The sequence below is a fragment of the Carassius auratus genome, chromosome 8 (genome assembly GCF_003368295.1).
Source record: "Carassius auratus strain Wakin chromosome 8, ASM336829v1, whole genome shotgun sequence".
Lineage (NCBI taxonomy): Eukaryota > Metazoa > Chordata > Actinopteri > Cypriniformes > Cyprinidae > Carassius > Carassius auratus.
Window position 1 is genome coordinate 3808292 of NC_039250.1, and position 22845 is coordinate 3831136.

General features: G+C 34.6%; 1 protein-coding gene across 3 annotated transcripts in view; it reads left to right on the top strand.

Annotated features, from left to right (window-relative positions):
- Window positions 1-22845, top strand: part of slc6a8 (solute carrier family 6 member 8) — a 36615-nt gene extending 13770 nt beyond the window's left edge. For 2 of the 3 annotated variants that reach the window (XM_026269117.1, XM_026269119.1), the window contains exons 3-13: window positions 375-639; window positions 1132-1264; window positions 5296-5430; window positions 5755-5858; window positions 6799-6923; window positions 14150-14262; window positions 15081-15218; window positions 16005-16107; window positions 16284-16384; window positions 17432-17602; window positions 18934-22845. In XM_026269117.1, the coding sequence (XP_026124902.1) occupies window positions 375-639; window positions 1132-1264; window positions 5296-5430; window positions 5755-5858; window positions 6799-6923; window positions 14150-14262; window positions 15081-15218; window positions 16005-16107; window positions 16284-16384; window positions 17432-17602; window positions 18934-19074 (1529 nt within the window). In that variant the 3' untranslated portion in view covers window positions 19075-22845. The remainder of the gene's footprint in view (window positions 1-374; window positions 640-1131; window positions 1265-5295; window positions 5431-5754; window positions 5859-6798; window positions 6924-14149; window positions 14263-15080; window positions 15219-16004; window positions 16108-16283; window positions 16385-17431; window positions 17603-18933) is intronic. The other variant, XM_026269118.1, reaches the window with a different exon arrangement.

A 22845-nucleotide genomic window follows, 5' to 3' on the forward strand; every position in this document is an offset into this window, starting at 1 on the left:
GTTTTTTATATATTTTTTATTTTAATTTTTTAATGAAATGGTTTGTATCAGAATTAAGCCACAAAATATGTTTGTCTTAAACTATTACTTATCACAAATTAAATATTAAATTATATTAATATAAAATTATATCACTAATAAATTAATAAAGCTAGCTATAGATAGATGAATACTTTATTAGGACGTGTACAGCTTCAAGTGAATGTCCTTCAGTATATCCTTGCTTCATTCTGTAGTTCAAAGACAACATGAAATCAAATTTGACTCTGTTTGATGCCCTTAATTAATGCATGATTCATCAGCACATGTTATATAAGAGATACTCTACACCAGAAGGGCTTTCTTTTCAGTTGTGTTTTACTGCTTTGTTTTAGGACTTGGCTTTGCCTCCATGGTGATTGTGTTCTTCTGTAACACATACTACATCATGGTACTTGCCTGGGGTTTCTACTACTTGATAAAGTCCTTCAATTCCACACTGCCCTGGTCCACCTGCGACAACCCGTGGAACTCTGAAAACTGCATCGAGATCTTCCGCCACGACGACTGCCAGAACGGCACCATTGGCAACTCAACATTTGGAAACCTGACGTGCGAAGAGCTTGCTAATGGGCGTTCCCCTATCATTGAATTCTGGGAGTGAGTGATCGGTTTTTACGCAGTTCATTTCATACACGAACAAACAGTATTTGAAATGCCTTTCACCACCCACATTTACGTAATAAAAGTGGGTGTTATATAAAAACTCTTCACAAGATGAATGTGTTTAAGAAAACAACGATTGTTGTTAACAGCTTGTTAAAAGTTAACTGTTATTAATCTTACATCAATACACACCTGTTTTGCTGTCCGTTAGAAACATTTGGCATTTCATTTGCACGTGCTGTTGCCTGTACAAGCTTGAATCTGTGTGATGTTTTTGAATCTGCAGTTAGCATTTCATATTTTTGGTGATTGATTTGAAGATTGTCTACAGACCGTTCAGATCGGCTCATGGTGTGTTTTAATGCCCTGAGTGACAGTAGACTATGCAGATCTGGAAAGTCACTGCATTCAAGCTACGTACAAGTTTATAGATTAAAACAAAAACTATACAGTGCTTTCATTCATGAATGTCATGCTCCATCTCAGGAACAAGGTTCTGAACATCTCTGAGGGACTGGATGAGCCGGGCGTCATTAACTGGGAACTGATGCTGTGTCTTATGGCCGTGTGGGTGATGGTTTACTTCTGTGTGTGGAAGGGTGTGAAGTCAACAGGAAAGGTGAGGACCCACTTTCTTTCTTTCTTTAGTGCTTCTCATTACATGTGTGAACGCTGTGTAGTCACGCTGTGTAGTCACATGGACACCAGAGAATCAAATGCATGCACTACAACTCAAGTTTGGTTATGTTGTATTGATTGAGGAAGCTACTAGACACTAGTTAAACTACAGTCAAGCTACTCTTACAAAAGCTTCTTACAAAAAGTACTGTTTTAAAACGAGGTGATATTTTTTCATATACACTGCCTTTCAATCATTTGGGGTGAGTAATATTTGTTTTTGAAATAGATTTATAGTTTTATTTAGAAAGGATGCATTAAATCGATCAACAGTGGCTGTAAAGATGTTTATAATGTTACAGAAGAATTCAAATAAATGCTGTTCCTTTGAGCTGTTCTTTTGATCTGTTCTTTTTATTCATCTAAGTATCTTGAAAAAATGGTTTTGCGGGTTCTACAAAAATATGAACTGTTTTCAACATTGATAAGAATTGTTTCGTGAGCTGCAAATCAGCATTTTAGACTGATTTCTAAAGGATCATGTGACACTCAAGACTGGAGCAATGATGCTGAAAATTCAGCACTTCATCAAAGGAATAAATTATATTTTAAAATATATTCAAATAGAAAGCAATTATTTTGAGTTGTACTTTTTTTTTTTTTTACAATATTGCTATTTTTACTGTATTTTTGAACTAATAAATGCAGCCTTGGTGCGCATAAGAAGTTTCAAATTCATAAAATAAGATAAAAATCTTGTCAACCCCAAACTTTTGACCAGGAGTGTATAACTGTAAGATTGTGTAATATACAGTATAAGCCTTATTTTTCAGGCCCAGATGCAATGAGCAATTATGGTTATAGCATAAACTTTGTATTTTTAAATTCAATTAGCCAGTTGAATCCAGGTTTTTTTATCTCATTTGAAACTTTAATGAGAATTTAACAGTCAGTCTGCAGGTCATTTCATATGTACTTATGTAATCTTGCAATTATGCTGCACATAAATTCATTAAATCAACTCCATCATATTGCATTTCCCTTGTGCTCTCAAGTGCAATGTGACTTTCTTGTGTAACCTTGATTGGCATAGCTCCACCCACTGCTGCTTTGTCACAGTCATGCAGGAGTGAGGCAGAAAGGTAGCCATGGCAACATTATTTGCAAAGGGGGTGTGGCGGGAAATATTACAAGGTGCCCTGTCAGGAAGGCACTGTGAGACGGTTGGTCACGAGTGGGTGTCTGCAGTGGGACGTGATAAGGTGCTCGTACAAATGGCCAACAGCCACATTCTCTCTCAGGGAGGCGGGATCATATGAACCCTTAGTAATATAATAACTTCATTTTTTTACTGTATAGAAGGTCATCCTTGTATTACGAACACATTTCTTCTGCACTAAAGTTACTCCTTTGAACTCAAAGCAGGGCTTAATGTTCCTAATAAACAGCTTAAGAAGGCAAACAGTGGAAAGTAGGTTATTTGAACTCATATTTAGTTCCCAGCTCGTGTTTTTCCTTCATAGTTTTTCATTGATGGAAAGGACACTGTGAGTAAGCGTTGAGTCAAGCTCATTCAGACGACTGACACTCTCACACACACACACACACACACACAATAAGCCAGTGTTACAGTGAGCTAATTTGCTATTTCAAAATCTGATTAATTATTACGGGGCAGAAATACTAAGCGGCAGATTACCCCAGATTCACAGGCCTGATGGGAATTAGAACAGAGTTTGTTTACTGACAGTATTTTTAGTTCAGGTCTATTTCTGCATCTTTATACTCACTTGAAAGTTGCATGGATGTAAGTCTGATCTGATCTACAGTAGAAATATTGGATTTAAACTGACATGCATCAGACAGCTAACGCAATGAAGTCTATTAATAAATCATTCCTCCAGTCTTCAGTTTCACATGATCCTTCAGAAATCATTCTAATATGCCGATTTGCTGCTCAAGAAATATTTCTTTAATATCAATGTTAAAAACAGCTGTGATGCTTTATGTTTTTGTGGAAACCATGATACCTCTTTAAAAATTTTTTATATAAAAATCTTTTGTAGCATTATAAATGTCTTTAATGGCACTTTTGATCAATTTAATGCATCTTAGCTGAATAAAATAATTTATATAAATAAATATTCATAAAATATATAATAAATGATACAGATTTTTTATTTAAAATATTTTTTATTTTTTAAATAATATATAAAATGACATAGAATAGCATAATACTATAATATTCATATATTAGAATATTTATAAAAATAATTATAAAATGAAATTATTCTAATAATATAACAAGTATTTATATATGACCAGTGGATTTTCACCCATAGTTGACTAGTGAGTGTCTAGTGTGGTACAGAGATTATTAGGCCTTTTTTCGTTGATGTTTAGGGATTCATTATTGTTCAGGTGACATGGCTCTGGACTGTGGACAGACAAAGATTTCCCAGAATGACGTGGAGAATTCCGAAAGCTCTGAAACTGTGACCGTGTTTTTGTTATAATCGGGCAGCATTGTACTTTTTGAGTTGAGCTCATCTTCCCGAGGGAATTCGGGAGACAGGGTTTGCAGTAACAATTGAAGGTCTGTGGCAAAGCAACGTGTTTTTAATGTGATGGGCTTGATCTAGAATGGCTGTCCTACTTTTGTGTGTCTAGATGGAGCAATTACAGAAGGCTGCCAGGCTTGTAAGACCATACCTGGCTTGTGAGCCAAGTCCATAAACCAGCAAGGCTTGGAATGAGCAAGTCTCATGTAAATGCTCTCTGATAACAATCCATCTCGTATTATCTGAGTTCAAAGTTCAGAGCGTTTGGATTCAGCCGCTGAATCAATAAAACCTCTCTTTGCTGAAAAATCAGTGGTGATCTGATAACAGAAGGCAGTGAGACGTGCCGTATATGCGTCTCAACTTCATTCACTTGACACAATGCTCAGCATGTGACTAATACCATCCTTACTGTGAACCGAGAGAGATAAAATGTATTCCAGAGATGCAACGCAGCAGATTCTCTTCTGATAATATTGAGTTCAACTAGATTATGTTATCTGGATTATATGTAGCTTTCTACAATCAGTCTAGCAAATGCTTTTACATGCATATAAATGAATGCGAATATTATGTAGCTAACAAAGACATTTATTAATCATGGAAATTAACATTGTAAAATATTCTGAATAAAATATAACTGCTACTTTCTTATGCAAAACTCATGGTCACCAGGATGTTGCTTGGGTGTTTTACGAAGTCTGATCTTTTTGAGAAATAATAGCACATCTCAGCTTAACAAACTTGATTTGAGATATCAGTCATGGCTGCTGCACATGCGCTGGAGGATGAGTTTAATGTTTATACTTCAAATACCAAGCGACAGCAATATTAGCAGTAATAATAAACACCTTAAAGGAATCATTCAACCAAAAATGAAAATTTGCTGAACAGTTGCCTCAAGTTATCCAAGATGTAGATTTTGATGTAGAGTTTGTTTCTTCATGAGAATAGATTTGGAGAAATGTAGCATTACGTGACTTGCTCACCAATGGATCCTCTGCGGTGAATGGTGCCGTCAGAACGAGAGTCCAAATAGCTGAGAAAAACATCACAATACTTCACAAGTAATCCACTTCTAAGCAAATATATTGGTACTATTTAATGTGAGAGGACAACAGAGGTGGGACTTTTGTAATGGAAAAAGTGTCATTATGGATTATAGACTGATATCTTGGCCAGAACTAAGCAGTTTAAAGTTAAAACAACCTTAGTGATGGATATAATCCTTACAAAAAAAGGATTATTATGATGTTTTATCAGCTGTTTGGACTTTCATTCTGACGGCACCCATTCACTGCAGAGGATCTATTTATGAGGAAGGGATATAATGCTAAATTTCTCAAAATCTGAAGAACAAAAATCATCTACATCTTGGAAATTTTGGGGGTGTTTCTTTAAGCGGTGAATTGTAGAAATATGAAAACAGTTGACTTGACCGTCTGTCTTTTTACATTCTTGTCTTTGACAGATTGTGTATTTCACTGCCACGTTCCCGTATGTGGTCCTGATTATTCTCCTGGTGAGGGGCGTCACACTTCCTGGTGCTTATGATGGGATCCTGTACTATGTCAAACCTGATTGGTCTAAGCTAGGAGAGGCACAGGTGAGACCTCCAGTCCTCTCTTTCAGCTTTTAGAGCATCAATCCTTCCACCCACTTTGGATAAAATCATACACTTTCATCCAAATGAATAAATGTAAAAGTAATTCAATACGCTTCATTTTTTTCTCATTTACTTTTCTCTCTCTGCTTATAGGTCTGATACACAATACATTAAAACTGTTTCAGTTTAGTGTTTCTAAGAACATTCAAACTTTTATTAAACTCGACTTTTATGTCTCTCTCCAGAGTACCTGGAGCCACTTTGAGCTCAGAAATCATTTCAGAGGTAATGTCTGACAGTCATTACTCTTTCTGTCTCTCTCAGGTCTGGATCGATGCTGGTACTCAAATCTTTTTCTCCTACGCTATCGGGCTCGGAGCCCTCACGGCCCTCGGCAGCTATAACCGATTCAACAATGACTGCTATAAGTAAGCATTCGTCACAGCCTTGAAGAGACGAGGACACATTTTTGTTATGACGTCTTGTGTACTTTCTGAACCAGTGTTATGTCTAGTCTGTTCACACAATCCGAGAGTCCTGACCTTGTTTAATATGAAGCTGAATTTGACTGATGTGGCTAGCAAAGAGCAAACAGCCTCTCACTTTAATAGAAGATCTCAAATGTCCTGGATACATTAGTAACCAGATGCACTGAATCAGCAGTTCTTTTCTTTGACTTCAATGTGCGAAGCACTTTGGGTGGTTATATATACACTGGCAATCAGGAGTGATTCAATTTAAAATTGTAAATAAAATATTTTTAGATTTTGTAAAACTTGAAATAAGCAAAAGGAGACATAACCAAATAGCCTACTGTGACATTTTGAAATGCGTGCACATTTATAAAATTCAGCTTCAGTTAATATCATTACTAAATTACTTACTTAATATAATTAATGTCTAAATCAATATTATTTATAATTATATCTATTTATTCATTTTATGAATTAAATATTTGAAAAAGTATTATTATAACAGTATTACATTTATTATTAATGATCATTTATTAATAATACATTTAAAATGATTCAATTATTGTAACCACAGTTATGATACATTTTAATATGTACAAATCAAATTCAAGGTTATATGATTTAAGAATGCAGTGCATTATAAAAAGATGTTGTTAAAAACATTATGTTCTCAAATGTATAACCTTGAGTAGATAAGTGATTGAATGTACTGTAGCAGTAGTTTTAATTATGCACAACAATATTTAACTGACAATAAGGAGGCATTGTGATATGTCTTTTAACTGAAATAAAATGATGACATTATAATGCATTATATCTAATGTGTTCCACAACCATCTGACTGGATTTAAATAAAGATGCCCCAACAGTTAATGTCTGTGTTTTCTCTTCTCAGGGACGCGTTTGTTCTGGCTTTTATTAATAGTGGCACCAGTTTCTTTTCTGGTTTCGTGGTCTTCTCCATCTTAGGCTTCATGGCGTCTGAACAAGGTGTGGACATCTCTAAAGTGGCTGAATCAGGTAAGAGTCTACAGTCATTTATTTCATTACAGATGACAGATAATGTACTATTTTGGATGGTAAGACAAACAACTAACTGTATATTTCTTAAGCATAATATGTGTCTGCCAGCCCTGAAAGAACATGCACCTTAATGCAGGTGTTTAATAATTCACTTTCACTTGTTTTTAGTACACATAAGTGAATGGATTTTTGACCTGGGGCTGGTTCTTGTAAATAATTTATGAAATCCATATTTAATGCAAGAATGCTCTGCTGAAAATGAATGAAACATGCATTGTGTGACTCATGAACATGTGATATGATGATGATGATGATGATATACAGTAAATTAATTTCAATGCAGTTTTATATGTGGCTTGTATTGTGTATTGCTGTAAATGTTTAATGTTGATTTGACAATATAATTGAAAGCAGAATATAAATTAAGATCATTTTATATACAATGCTATTTGCTGTTAGTCATATTATTGTGAAAGGGGCCAGATAATTAGCCGTTTGTTTTATGTATTTGTGTGTTAGTGTGTGTCTGTGTGTGTGTGTGCATATTTGTGTGTGTGAGTGAGTTTCTAATGGTATAAGATAATGGTTCATGAATTAACATTTGTATGTCATTCATTATTTTTGTATTATGTGGGATTGTGTGTGTGTGTGTGTGTGTGTGTGTGTGCGTGCATGCGTGTGCGTGTGTGTGTGTGTGTGTGTGTGTGTGTGTGTGTGAGTGTGTGTGTGTGTGTGTGTGTGTGCATATTTGTTTGTGTGAGTGAGTTTCTAATGGTATAAGATAATGGTTCATGAATTAACAATTGTATGTCATTCATTATTTTTGTATTGTGTGTGTGTGTGTGTGTGTATTTGACATCACAATTAGTACAGTTTTCTTCCCATTTGCTGTGTTATGAAACACTGAGGAATATATAATTCTCCAAATGTAATGCCTTGATTTTAAATACACACTTACATAGACATTGATTACAGTTGAATGTTTAGGTTAATAATAATTATCAAAGTGAAATTCTGATCATTCATGATAGAAATGAACAGAGATCACAGACTACACTAATAGCATGCGGCATGAAATTTAACGGCCAACATGTTCGTGTGTGCCGCTCACGCATGCAGACGTGTTCGTTCATAACACATAGGCCTACATGTTTCACATTTAAAGTGTGAACACCAGACGAAGGCTTTCTGCCACTCGAGCTATCACTAATAATCTGTACATGACATGACCATCCTATAAGATTGACACTGAATTCATGTCTTTTTACAGAAATGTCTTACTAAAGGCTGTTCCATGAAGAAAAATGCATATGAGTGCATACTAGAAATGTAGGGAAAGAAAGCGAATCCCTATATTGTCTGTACTGATTTCATCAAGAACAGTGAACAACCATAAATCTAGATGGTTAGTAAAATGTTTTATAAATGTTTGCTTTTTTAGCCAACTTCTTCATGCACTGTAAAGAAAGCTGTAAATATAATCAAAGATTACTAGAGTACATTTTAAATTATTTCTGCGTTAAAATTACATGTTTAATTCAATGTGTTACTTAATTTCACACACTCGAACAAACATAATTTAACAATTTGGTGGTTAAAAGATATATTCAATCATATTCTCTTTTATTATCTGTAGGATGTGCATTTAACAGAATTTTAGAAAAAAATTATCTAACTATATTATAATTCACCTTTTGTGTAAAATTTTAATTCAAACTAAAGTTAGCCCCACAAAGCTTATGAATTAGGCATGAAGAAACCTTGGATGGATAAATCTGGGTAGTTTTTATTTAAATTGGTACAGCTCTATTTAGTGCTAGTGGTATTTTCCTCTTACCCCTGCGTGGTGAATTAGTACTGCCATTTCAGACTCAGTTGAGCTCGCGGCGCAGACGCAGTGCACTGCTTTGTGAGGCTCAGTAAAGGACAGCGTGTTCTTGGCCTGAAGGAGAGACTGTGCAGCAAGACTAAATGAGTATGAACTGATAATATTTTTAAATGACCTGGCAAGATGCCACAGTCTTCAAACAAAGTGACCCTTACGTCCTTGAAAGAAATGAATTTTAATCAGATCGCTGCTCATTCATGTAGAGGTTAACATACCAGTGTACTGCATGCTTTAAAGGGGTCAGATCATGAGCAATCGCATGTCCTTGCTCTTATCAGTCGGCTTTCCATGATGCCACATTAAGCTTAATATTAAATTAAATTGCAATTAAGTAATACCTTATTCAAGTCTCTTTTTCATGTTCATATTATTGTTTTAAATTTAACATAATGCATATCAGTAGATTTATATTTGACAGATTTGGTCACTTGGGTGCCAAAATTTGTTGATAATCTGAAATCTGTACGTGGTACCCCTACTGTCACAGATGTAGCTAATAAAGCAGGGTTATTGTAGCTAACTAAAACTAAAACCATCTCAAATTAAATTAAATGTTATCTGAAAGCTAACATTTATCTTTTTAATGAATATATGTATATATAATACTCTGTTACACGGAAGAGGCATTTTACTTTATTTGGGATGCTTGGATTTCATGCCTCATGATTTCATAAACCTGAAAATGATTGCCCGCATGTAAAAAAAATAAATAAAAAAATAAAAAGATGTTTCTGGCACAAAAGCATTACAAACAGAACCCAGGAGGAAAAATATGATATGGCCCCTTTAAGAAATCATCAAGAATGCATATATGCACACACATACAAGCAGACATGTTTTGAATGTATATGTTTAGGAATGAGTCTGTGTGTGTGTGTGTGTGTTGGTCCTTGTCTTGTAGTGTGTTGTCTATGTCAGTGTGATATTTAGAAATAGATCTCGAGGTCTAAATGAGGCTTTCTGTGTCAGTATGCTTGTGTCGTGACGTCCGAGTGGGTTTTGATGTGCTGTAATTCCAGACGATTTTGAGAAGGAAACCATTGATACATTGTTTGTGGCTTTTCCTTATTTTTCATTTTCCTGCAGCACACAATCGGATGACAGTTACAGTTAGAAAGCAAACCAGATTCCCCATCATAAATTTGATGCTTTGACTAGTTTTCCTTGATTGTCTTCAGTCCCATTCTATATATATATATTGTGATTCATATTTATTTACTTATATCTCTATATCTATATTTTGGCTTTAAGTATTAATTTAAGGATTATTTAACCAGGAACTTTGCCTCTTGAGATGTGCACATCTCGATTTCAAGAGGGGTCCTGGAGCAGTCTGCCAATGCAGGTAAACCTCTGATATCTAATGTTAGCATTTACACCACAGGCAGGGCAGGCCCAACATACACAGCATAGCCTAGCCTCATTCCACAATAAGGCTCATCCATCTTAAGAGACAAAGCCAGTGTGTGGAAAAACTGAACACCGCCGGCACTCAACCCCTGATTTAACCCCAACATGATAAAAAACACTAACGTCTAGCACTAACCTTCTCCAAACAGTCACTTGATCTTAATATAAGACACTTCTCTCTTCTGGCTCTTCACCATGTATTTCCATAACATTTGCCTGGATCTTGCTTCATTTGTCATAAATCAGGCCTAGTTGTTCGTTAAAAGCCGGTGTCAGAATATCCACTGGTAATACAAAAATATCCCTCCTCTACTAGTCCTTAAAGGGGTCATATAATGAGAAATTTAATTTTACATGATGTTTTCTCTTTAAAAACACAGCTAAAACAGAGCATTAACTGAAACTACTGAAGCCTTTATATATAGCATTTATATGTAATAATGAAAATCTATGGTATATATGATTATTCTTAAAAGCTAAGTTTGGAAATCCTAAACTCCAAGAGCTAATTAGTGTATGTAGTGTATGTAAAATGTGCTGATTCTGTTATGTGTAGCAGAAGAATGTCAGTGTTTGATATCAGCGACTGAAGCTTATTTTAATAGTCTTCACATAAAAACTTTTTAAGGAGAAAAATTTAATTAAATTAAATTAATACATTTAGCAGACGCTTTTATCATTATAATATATAATATTTTAATTGCAATATAAAATATAAAAATTGCAAGGTTAAAATTTCACCCATTAGCGGTGGGTTATATGACCAAATTCTTATATTATGATCTGAGTAATTTTATTTATTTTATTTATTATTTATATATTTTTTTTTTTTAAATTTTTTTTTTTTTATTCCATGATAACGATATATATATATATATATATATATATATATATATATATATATATATATATATATATATATATTATGATATAGTTTAGTTGTTTGTTGATATAGCTCACTGAAGACAAGTTAACAGTCAGCAATCAAAAAATAATTAGAAACCAATTATAAGCAATAGGACAAAAAACAATTCAATAAAAATGCTTCGTATATTGTACAAAGTAATTAAATGTATAAAAACACTACATATTCTTCACTGTGAATTTAATATGAATTTATTCTTATTAAAGTTACGAGAGCACTGAGAGATTTTCTCTCTTTTGTTGTGTGATTAACATGAAAGTCAGCAGAGATATTAGACTGCTGTCACTTTAAGAGCTGCCCTGATCCAACATACTTTTACACGTTTTCTTTCTCAGCTGATTGCTTTCACTTAAGACTTACTGTGTTTATGAGGATGCTGGCAAAGATGCGCATTTTGACACATTTGAGTGTGTACTTAACCATTCTATAGTTTATAAATAAGCAAAAATAACTCTTTCAGACTGCACGCACATACAGCAAAGTGAGTTATTTTTCGCTGCAGATTGTGTTTCAGTGGATTCAAATCACTTGTTTTTTGAGCACAATACTAACAACCAATGCGTTTTTATTACCACATCGCATGAGCGTGTAACTGCGATAGAGACGATAATCCAAAAGTTCTACCTGTATATCACCAACCCAGATCAGAATATTAATGAAAATGTATTTGATAACTGCTTTCAAGAGTGCAACATTAAACCAATACATATATACTGTATATGTTGTACTTTTTTTGCAATTGCTACCAGATGTAATCACTGACTTCTTTATATTTGTATTCACATTTTATTATTTATGACAAGTTTCTCTATTACCGAATAATAACCGAAAATGACCATAAATGAATAAGAATACTATTTCAACGTATGTCTGAAGCATCAGTTGACACCTATAACATGACTTGTCCAGTCACAGTAATGCAATATTGATAAAGTATGATATATATACCATTATTCCTAAAGAGCTAGAGTAAAACATATTGAAAATATGTTAAAGCATGTACTGTTCCTGTAGAATCTTCTGAAGCAGAAGAATCTCAACATAAGAAATCAGTGACTGAAGCATATTTTTTATAGTCACCAAATGAAAACGTTTAAGGATGATGTGTGAGGGTTTTATATGTGTGCGCAAAATTTGAAAGCACCTAAACAAACACGCCCATCCCCCGACAGGACCTCGCCCCTATTATGAAATGTCTACCCCACATGTAGATACGCAACCGCAAAAGCCAACACAGATCATTTGTGCGAAAACGACACAAAATCAAAGTAACTCACCTATCAAGAAGAAAAAAAAACAACGCAACCTCGGCGTCCGATTCCAGGCCTTCTTGCTCCTTGAGTTCTCTCCACCGCTGGAAAGCTGCTCTGAAATTTACGCGGGTCCTACCTCTTGCCTAACGTAACCCTTCTTTTTAATATTTTGTTCCTCTGATATTTTCCTTTGTTTTTAACTGCCATCTCTCTCTATCTATAGTCAATCTACTAATATCCATCCTGTGCACTCAAATTGAGTGCTCTCTTCTATCTATCATTGATAAAGACACGCCCCCTTACTGCTGATTGGCTACAAGTGCGTTTTGGGATTCGGTCCGATACTGTAGTCAAAAGTGTTTTTCTAAAATAATGTAGTGCACCTTTAATGTTTGAAATGCCACACGTACAAATTTGTTAATTTATTCAGTAAAATCTGAAATGAAATCTGAATCATTGATGGAAATGTCTTTGATTACTGGTTTTAAGATTACATAAAATACTTTAATGCATATCAAGAAAACATAACATATCCACTTGCATTCAAATTTTATTACTTATTTTAAAAAAATGTTTATTGAAAAATGAATGCAATAATATTATCATAAAATAATTATTATATTAATAATAATATTTCAACACATGACTGAAGCATCAATTGACACTCTATAACATGGCGCTCTGGTCACAGTAATGAAATACTGACAAAGTATGAAATATATTATTATTCTTAAAAGTTTGATGTGCTAAGAAGAGTAAAATGCATAGCTAATACATTAGCATCTGTGTAGCAGAACAATCTCAACTTTAGACTGCAGTTTGTTTTTTGTCTGAGCAGCTTGTTTCCATGAGGACTGTCTAATAAACCTATCACAGTACAATTCAGCCTATTTTTGATGGATGGAGCAGCTAAAGAAAAAACGAATGCGAGTGAGCGCATCTAAACTTCGCTTCTCATTTCATATGCAAAGAGGCCGCATACATAGAAGTCATAAAGGCAAAACAACCTATTTAGCACGATAATGAACTGAACAACGACTCTTTTATTATGAAAAACATTACAAACAGCATCAGTGGAATCAATTAAATAATAAAAATATGTGATGTGACCCCTTTAAGTGTTTAGTTTTGCTTCTGCTATGATTGTAATAGTTAAGTAGCTCATTTTAGACCGAAATGCACAATTATCGTCCGACTCAGGTTATATTTCTTCATTTCGAAGAAGCTCTTTGTGTCCCTTTATGTTTTAGGATACAAATCAAGCTCGAGAATATTTCAATTACAAACTCGAGAGTCAATTTTGTATTCAATTTGTCTGCTATAAACTAACAGTATTGTACATTTGTGGACTTGTGTGCTGTGATACTTACTAGTATTATGGCAGATGACTAACGATTTAGACGGCCGCGATGTTAGCATGCATTACACGCCTCTAACGACACGCTGCCTACACAACATTACGGCTCTTCTTCGGTAAAAGCATTCGACTGAAATGAACCATATAGAGGTGCAATAAAAAACATTAAACAGTAGAAAACTCAACTCCCCGTGCCCCTTTTTTACACAAGCTCTCACTTCGTTTCACTTCATCCAGGTGCTTCTATCTCTCTTCTCTCTCTCTCTTTCTCACTGATTGAGTTCTGTCTCTCTCTGTTCCGTTGGTGCTGTATGTGTGTATGTGTGTCTGAGATGCGGGCGGCCTGTAGCCCGTGGTGACACGTCTCTCATGTTCCTCTTCTCCCCGCAGGCCCCGGTTTGGCGTTCATAGCGTACCCTAAAGCCGTGTCTCTGATGCCCGTGGCTCCGGTGTGGGCTGCCCTATTCTTCGTCATGCTGCTGCTGCTGGGACTGGACAGTCAGGTCAGCTCACATGCAGACATTTTAAGGATCACGTGCATGGATTTTATATGATTTGAAGGGCCAAAGTTTAAAATGCCACCTACAGAAATCTGTGAAATTATTCTGGAAAATAAAAATATAAATAAATAAAATATAAATAATAAAATAAAAAAATATTTTCAGAAAATTGATGGAGATTTATTTGATTACTGCCTTTAAAATAAATATAAATAATTTTTAAATGCCATCGGATCAAGAAAAATGTATCAACTGACTTTGAAAATATTTTTTATTAATATATTATAAAATATTTATCTACAAACTAATACTGTAAAATGTAAAAATAATAATAATAATAATAGCATGTCGGTGGCATTTTTTTCTTCTAAATATTTCCTAAGTATATTATTAAAACTAAAACGAAACATTTTTTTTTTTGGTTTAAATATAATTTTTGTTAGTAAGAAACATAAACATAAAGAAACCTAACTGAAATGAAACAAATTATAAAACAAACTTAAACCTAAAAAAATAGATGCTTAAAAAACTAATTAAAAAAATACAAAAATGCAAAACCAAATTACCAAAAAAACATCATTCAAAATATGAATAAAATCTATAACAGTAGAATAACACTGCCATGAATCTGAAGTTCCAAATGTGGAAATTATTAAATCTAACTTGAATCTCAAAGCGGTTTTTATTTTCCTTTCATTTGCTGTAGAACTGCCCTTGTGTGTTTTAGATTATAATATCACCATGCAACTGAAAATATTTTGAGTCTGATTTTAAAGTGAGCCCATTAATAACACATTTGACCCCTGTTTTTTTCTCTGCAGTTTGTTGGTGTGGAGGGTTTCGTAACTGGCATTCTTGATCTTTTCCCTGGAAAGTATTACATGCGCTATCAGCGTGAAATTGCTGTGGCGATCTGCTGTTTATTATGCTTCATTATAGATCTCTCCATGGTTACACAGGTGAGTCCTCTTAATGAAACACCGCTTCATCAGCTGTGAGAATATCAGCATCAGTCGTGTGGCTCGCCGTTAGTCAGATAAGAATATAATGGTTTGTCACAAGTCCTCTCTCGTAGTATCATGCTCTCATTCAGAGGCTGAGCTTTGTTCAGTCAAAATTGCTGCCGTATGTGGAATTGATGTGACTCATAAAGTTCACAGTGACTCACAGTTTTACACAAGGAGCCTTCAAAGAATCAAAGTCGAAACAACCTGACAAGTAGCATTTGTGATATTGATTCATTTGTGTTTTTCAAACACAGATGAAGGTGATAAAGAGTTGTGAAGAGAACATGAGACAACATTCATGACGCATATAATTCACACACTTCAGGCTGAAACCAAATATTAATAATGCAGAATGGAACTAGGAATTTGATCAGTGAGCTATGATATTACTGTTTAATATTAGAATTCGATTATGTAAAAATAATTGATAATTATATCAATGACTAAAAATCAACATTTTGTAGTTGCAACCTCCATTTTGGCATATTTTTGTTTTATAAAATGACATTTATAGCTTGAACATAAGTCAGGTTTTGTGTTTATGTCCTAAATTACAAAAGTGCATATTATTATTTGTATGCTTGTATATATTTATTCTACCACTGTATTATTCTACTATTTGTGGGAAAATTCATATTTGAATTTGGGTTTTTTCTCTGTAAAACAACATGACTAGTTGTGAGGCATTTATGATGTAAAAAGGGTCTATTTTGATTTCATATTAATTTGCATTTACAGGGAGGGATGTACGTCTTCCAGCTTTTTGACTACTATTCAGCCAGTGGAATGACCCTTCTGTGGCAAGCATTCTGGGAATGCGTGGTTGTCGCGTGGGTTTATGGTGAGAATCTCTTGGTGCAGCTGTTTTTTCCATTCTCTTCTCGTCTCATCAGCTTATCATGAGTCCTGTAGGCATTTCTCGTATAAGAACAGCTCGTAGGACCCTGTGCTGACAGTAACACTGCTGTAATCCCACACACACCCAAAAGAGCGCTGACTTCATGCCGCTGTGTGCAGGTGCTGACAGGTTCATGGATGATATTGCCCGTATGATCGGTTACCGGCCATTCCCGTGGATGAAGTGGTGCTGGTCCTTTATAACTCCATGTGTTTGCATGGTGAGTGCTGGAAAACACTTCCCACTGTTCATGCATTTTAACAATTGTTACACCTGTCAATATTTATGCCATTTAATGCTTCTGTTGTGTGCAAAAACTCAAACTGAGCCCCATTGGTTTCCATGCACTTGGCCAAAAATCAACACAATGAAAAAGATTCATGTAAAAACAGAAAACCTCTGTTGTAGCTTGTTTTTTTTTTTTGTTATAATAAGCTGCACAGACACACAAAAAAATAATGTTTTTTGGCATGACTATTTGAATATAGTTATTTTAGTATCATTGAGGTACTATTATAGCTCTTTAAATGAATTTTCTTTTTTCGTGTTAATTCGCTTTAAAGTTTTCGGAATGTTGTGTTTTTGTCATTTTCATTATTATTATTATTTTTTTATGTGTATCTTTTTTTATAATGTTAATTAAATTTTTACCTGTAGTTATTTTAGTGCATCAAGATGAACTAACTGAAAATGAGATAATGTCATAGAGGTTTTAGTGAACTATAATAACCCTGGTATCTAACATGAATTGTACTTAGTGGAAGTATTTCTTTTTTCTTTTTTTATACAACTTCTGCCTTTTATAATTTGTAATTTTTTTGTAATTGAGATCCAAAAAACTAACAACCAAAAACAGTGAATTTTCTTTGGAAGTCTTCGGTTTGGAATCAAAGTTCAGTCATTTATAAATCACTGTATTTCATATTTCAGTGTTTAAGAAGCAATACAATAAATAAATACAATGCATGCTTTTAAACAACGTTTTTTGAAATGCTGACAAATTGCATGGAAACCAAGGAGGTCAATCCGAAGTCAGAAGTCCTAATAAATTTCTTCATCCTTTCCAAAACAGGTCTATGTGTCAGCACTTTGCATGCTCTTTAATGACCCTAAATGTGAACTATTACAAAATGTCCAGAAATAAAGGCAATTTGAAAATCAAACTGACCTGACCTGATAAGGTTAATTCTATAAAAAAGACTGTTAGACTGATGCTCCTGTATTATTCAGTTAGATTGTTGACTGATATTGTTCTTTATGTCTTCAGGGTATCTTCCTATTTCACCTGCTGAACTACAAGCCTCTGACCTACAACAATGTGTATGTGTACCCGTGGTGGGGAGAGGTGATCGGATGGTGTCTGGCTCTCTCCTCCATGCTCTGTATCCCCGTTAGCCTCGTGTACAAGCTCTCTGGAGCCAAGGGAACATTCAGAGAGGTTTGCACCATTTCATCCTATTCAATTCAGACCACTGCTCCATTAACCAACACATAAGATGTGTGGAGAGCATTGAACGAGCAGCTCTGTTTATGTGCAACATTCAAATTCTGAGCATCAGCCCCACAAACAGTAGTTGGTGCAAACAGTCCAGAAACAGCAGTTTCTTGTAGCTGTCCATGCATTGGAGTTGGACTATGGGTCAGTTACCTCACTGAAAAGCATCAGAATTACTCATTAGAAAGCGATGTGTGTATTTATAGTAACTAGGCTAATGGTTGTCATTCCTCTGCAGACAGACCACAATGCTTCACCCCTCAGTGTTTGCTTCCAAACACACACTGAATACTGAATAGAGTTGAGATCTGTGTAGGAAAACTAGCGCAGGAGGCTGGAGGAAATGGAAAATAATAGGGCTGTCAGTCATATTTAATTGTAATTGTGATTAATCACGCGCCTTTATAGTGCGGTGAGGCATTCCGTTACTTTTTAAGGAAGGAAAACGAAATGTTATTTTGGGGTTTACCCATTTGTGAGGATGACATCTATATAAGGATACAGGCCAGACTAAAATCAATCAGATTATTATTTCTGCATTTCATATTATAACTGCAATATTGCAGCAAATAAGAAATGTAAAAATGAAGGTCAATGTAACTCTGCTGATATTTCATTTGTTGAGCCTTATTGTGTTGTTTTAGTATTATTTATAGTATTATAGAATGTATTAATTAATAAAAATTAGCTTTTGTTTTTTATATTTTACGATTTAATTGTTTTAGGTTTTAGTATTTTTTTCTATATTTATTTTTAGCTTAATTGTATCTTTTATTTTATTTATTATTATTCCTTTTAGTAATTTTTTACTAAAATATTTATTAAAATATTATTTATTATTATTTATTATTATTATTATTATTAAAAATGTAAAAAAAATAATTTAATTGTTAATTTTATTAGGGGCGGAAATGTTTTTTATACCTCATTGTAACTAAATAGTAGAGATGTTGTGCTACTGCATTACCTCATATTAATGTTCCTTTTAATTCACCGAAAATTAAGGAATAATTTATTAAATCATAGAAACAAATTAAGGATTTTTTAAGTAATTTTATTTGGGTTTTATTGTGTATTTTTATGTAGTTTCTCAAAACTGAAAAAATATTCATCCAAATTTTGCATTTCATTACTGCTGCTGCTAACAAAAAAACAATAAATCTGTGTCTGATTTATAAATAACTGTAAACCGTCATTTGCACGTGTTGACATGTTAACTCTGTCAGTCCTTGAAAATAATCACTAAATCATTGTATGTTTTGTTTTTCCTGCAGCGTTGGGAAAATCTGACCAAACCAGTGTGGGGGGGCCATCACCTCGAATACATGGCCCCTGACACTGACATTAAAAGCCTGGCCTCTCTGTCTCCTGGAACGGAGGAGAACAAGGTGATCATTTTTGAGAGTGTTATGTAGGACAAAGGGGAATCCTAAGACAGCCATCCTAAGCCAAGCTGGTTGAAGAAACCTTCAGTTTTTTTTTTTTTTTTTTGACATTTGACGGATTTCTGCATCATCTTAGTCTTAAAACAGCTGATGGAAATTGACGGTTACTTTTTGTTTCATACTACAGATCCTCTAGCAGATGCTCTTCCTCTTCCACCTGTTGAAACTGCAAACTATATACAAGATTTTTAAGAAAAATTATGTGCAAAGTAACTTGCAGATATCAAGATTTGCAGGGCAAAATCAGCATGTCTTTGGAGGGGACAGTATAGTGTAGCCTATAACATTATTTCACAGAGCGGCAGAATTCCCACAGGCCACTTTCCTGAACGTTTGCACTGACACGAGAATCAAATCTGAGCAAGAAGCACATAGTTAAAATGAATCATAAGGGGGAGAATTTATTTATAAATGCATCCTTGATTGGGCCCAATATGCATATACATGCACGATAATCTGAAATTCATAAAATCTCATACATATATAAATTAAAACAATGTACACTTCAATAAACAGCGTTGCATTTAACTGATCAGCAAACATGGATACATATTTAACAATCAAACGAAATGTGTCTTTGCAGATTTCATGTCAATAAGGCCACATGTAGTTGCCAAAGCTTTCTTTTGATGTGTCTTCGTCTGAGACAGGTGACCAAAATTCCTGATGCGTGATATCACAGCATTTACTGTAAGTGCCAAACAGAGAGCGAAACTTCCCATCTCTGCTCAGGCTTGTCGGGAGATGGTTTTGGTTGCCATAAATAAAATCAATATCTTCCTAGTTCAACTGAAATGTACTGTGTGCTCGATGTTTGGAAACATCAAGAGAGTTTTTAGCAGACACATGCAGAATTTGATCTGAAGAAGTGGCACTTTTCCAAGGTGCTTGTGAACCAAAAGTTGCATTTTGTTAAAGATTGAATGGTTAAAGGCAACATGAAACATAACTTTTTCACAGTGCAATTAATCATTTATGCGGTTTTACCATAAATCACTTTAATACAGAGTTCAGGTATGAAACTCTAGATGGTGCAGTCCGATAGGTCGAACTCAGTCTGACCTAATGACATCATTATCACATGGCACAGCTGATTGGTTCTCTCCTGTATCGGTAGCCAATGAGCTCGCTGCTCAGCTTTCAAATATATGACTAGGGCTTACCATAGCAGTGCAGCTTGCATTAGAAGCCCTCCACCTTCCCCAGCTCCACCTGTATAGATCTGCTACGATGTGATCATGTATTTTATATCGAGGTTATTTCATGTGTTATATTTGCAGCAGCAATATTTCTTACATGCTCTTGGCAACAGCAGCGTAGCAGATTTATTCCGCCAAGACCAAATACATTAACACTGCCATGTACATTACCACGCCAATCCCTCTGAGAGTTGTCACGCCAGAACTATACTCAAATGGGCTTCAAGCAATGTTTCATGCCAACTTTCATGAGAGGTTTACAGTTTCAGTTCTATATTTAGAGTAGCAGTATTAATATGATCTCAAAGATTTTTAGTTTATGATTTTAAATCATAATGGGAACGCAATGGAAGTTATTTAAAAAAAAATGCAAAGAGCAAATAAAACATTGTAAAGTTCTCAGAAATGCATATTATCATAAAGATTCATCCAGCTTTAACTAACGATTCAATAACTACAGATAGCAGTAGGAATATAAGAGATAAATGAAAAGACGATTATTGAAAACTCAATTTGAAATGTTTTCAATGTCAAGTGCAGTGTCAAGTAATCTCTGTTGTTCTGCTGTAAACACATTGCAGTTTTTGATGCATTGTTGCCAAACGTTGCCTTTATTTGTCTTAATTGAGAACCCATAGACAAATAGCCAAGATGAAACCAAGACAAACCGGCCTCATTGGGACCTGTGGGAATTCTGCCCTGTAGATAATCACCTCAAACACTAAAGCATTGTGACATCTTAGATTTAATCAGAATATACAAATTAGATTACACAATGTAAGGCTTCAGAATACATTTGCACATTGTTGTAAAATAATCGGCTAGCACTTTTTAATCGTGTTAGAATGTTTTTTTTCTTTCTTCTTCTTCTTGTGATTTACATACTGTAAAATAAATCAGAGATTTATTTTGTGAAGGCTGTTATTTTGCTTATATGCATATAAATATAAATACATATTGATATTTGTGTGTTATATTTTAACGTTTGATGCTGTATGTACTTTTGATAAAGACGATAATATGGAGTGGGAATTCTTAGTGGAATGCTGCAAAGCATTCCGGGAGGCGTACGAGACAGAAAGCACACAAACTATGTTTTATTTGAAATATCAAGTGCTGCAGTCGTTAAATGTTTTAGACTGTGTGTGTAACTCCAGTATTTTCTGCTGACCACCCAGAATCCAGCTCGATTTGGTTTTCATTGAACGTCTGAATTGGAGATGCAGTTTACCTTGTTGTTTTGGTTATAATTTAATCTCTCACTGTAGAAATTCCCATAAACCAATGGTTTATGGTTTTAAGGAACACTAGAACATTTCCTTATAAAAACAACAACAACAAAAACACATATTCAGCTATTTCCCCCACATATATATACGAATGTCCATTTTAGTTCCCTTCATCAATTCATTTCCGTAGAGTTGAACATGCCTTTATGACTGTCTGTAGTGAGAATAAAGGATCTAAGTGCCCCTCAGACATCTGAGGACTAACCTCTTCAAAATTAGAGATACTGGTTTACCAAAGGCCTTAATCGTTAACCATTTAGTCCAGTTTCAGTTAAAGGAATAGTTCATACAAAAATTTCGATGTAAATGAGTTTGTTTCTTCATCAGAACAGATTTGGAGAAACTTAGCATTACATGGGTGCTGAATGGGTGCCGTCAGAATGAGACTCCAAACAGCTGGTAAAAACATCACAATTATCCACAAGTACTCCACAGTCCATGAATTAACATCTTGAAAAGTGAAAAACTGTGTTTGTGAGAAACAAATCCATCTAGATGTTTTTAAATTTGGTGTTGCGATAGTGGGGCTGCGATCCGCTCTTTGAACTCTTATTCTAATAGCACAAATTTAGCAGCATCAACATGTAGGGTGGCCTTAGACTGAGTCGATTTCGGGCTAAAGAATGTGTCAAATCAATCACCATTAGAAGAATTCACTTCTTTCCATCCAGATAAGAGCCTGGGTTGGTCAGTAGATTAATTATTCTATTAAATAGCGATTACATGTAGAAATGTTTATCTAGAAAAAAAATATGTTAATAAAATAAGAAAAAATGTTTTATGTCATTTATTGTGCTCTGCCAAATGTTCTGGACAGTATCTTTACACTGAAGGTTTGCTGAATATTTGTTAAGCTATAGAGAGCAAAGAATTCACATCGTCCTTAAAGGGAACGGTGAACAGCACAGGAGAATCACAGCTAAATCAATCTCAGAATCAATCTTAGTTACAGATTCAGTAGAACCAAACCATCATCTAATGAGAGAGTCCAAAGCTTCGGGTGACGATACTGTCTTGATTATAAGCTCACTGACGTCTTTCATTCTTGCGGTTTGTAACACACTGTGATGTAACCATTGTTGTCCATTTTGAACTCTAACAGTAGTAAAGCTAAGGTAACTGTACTGTGTGTGCTAGTTTCCCATCTATCAGGACCCCTCTCAAGGGCTTCATGTTCCACCACTGTGATCTTGTGCTGATCCACCTGCCCAAGTCTAAGCAACAAATGGCAATAAACGAACTCCATGAAATAA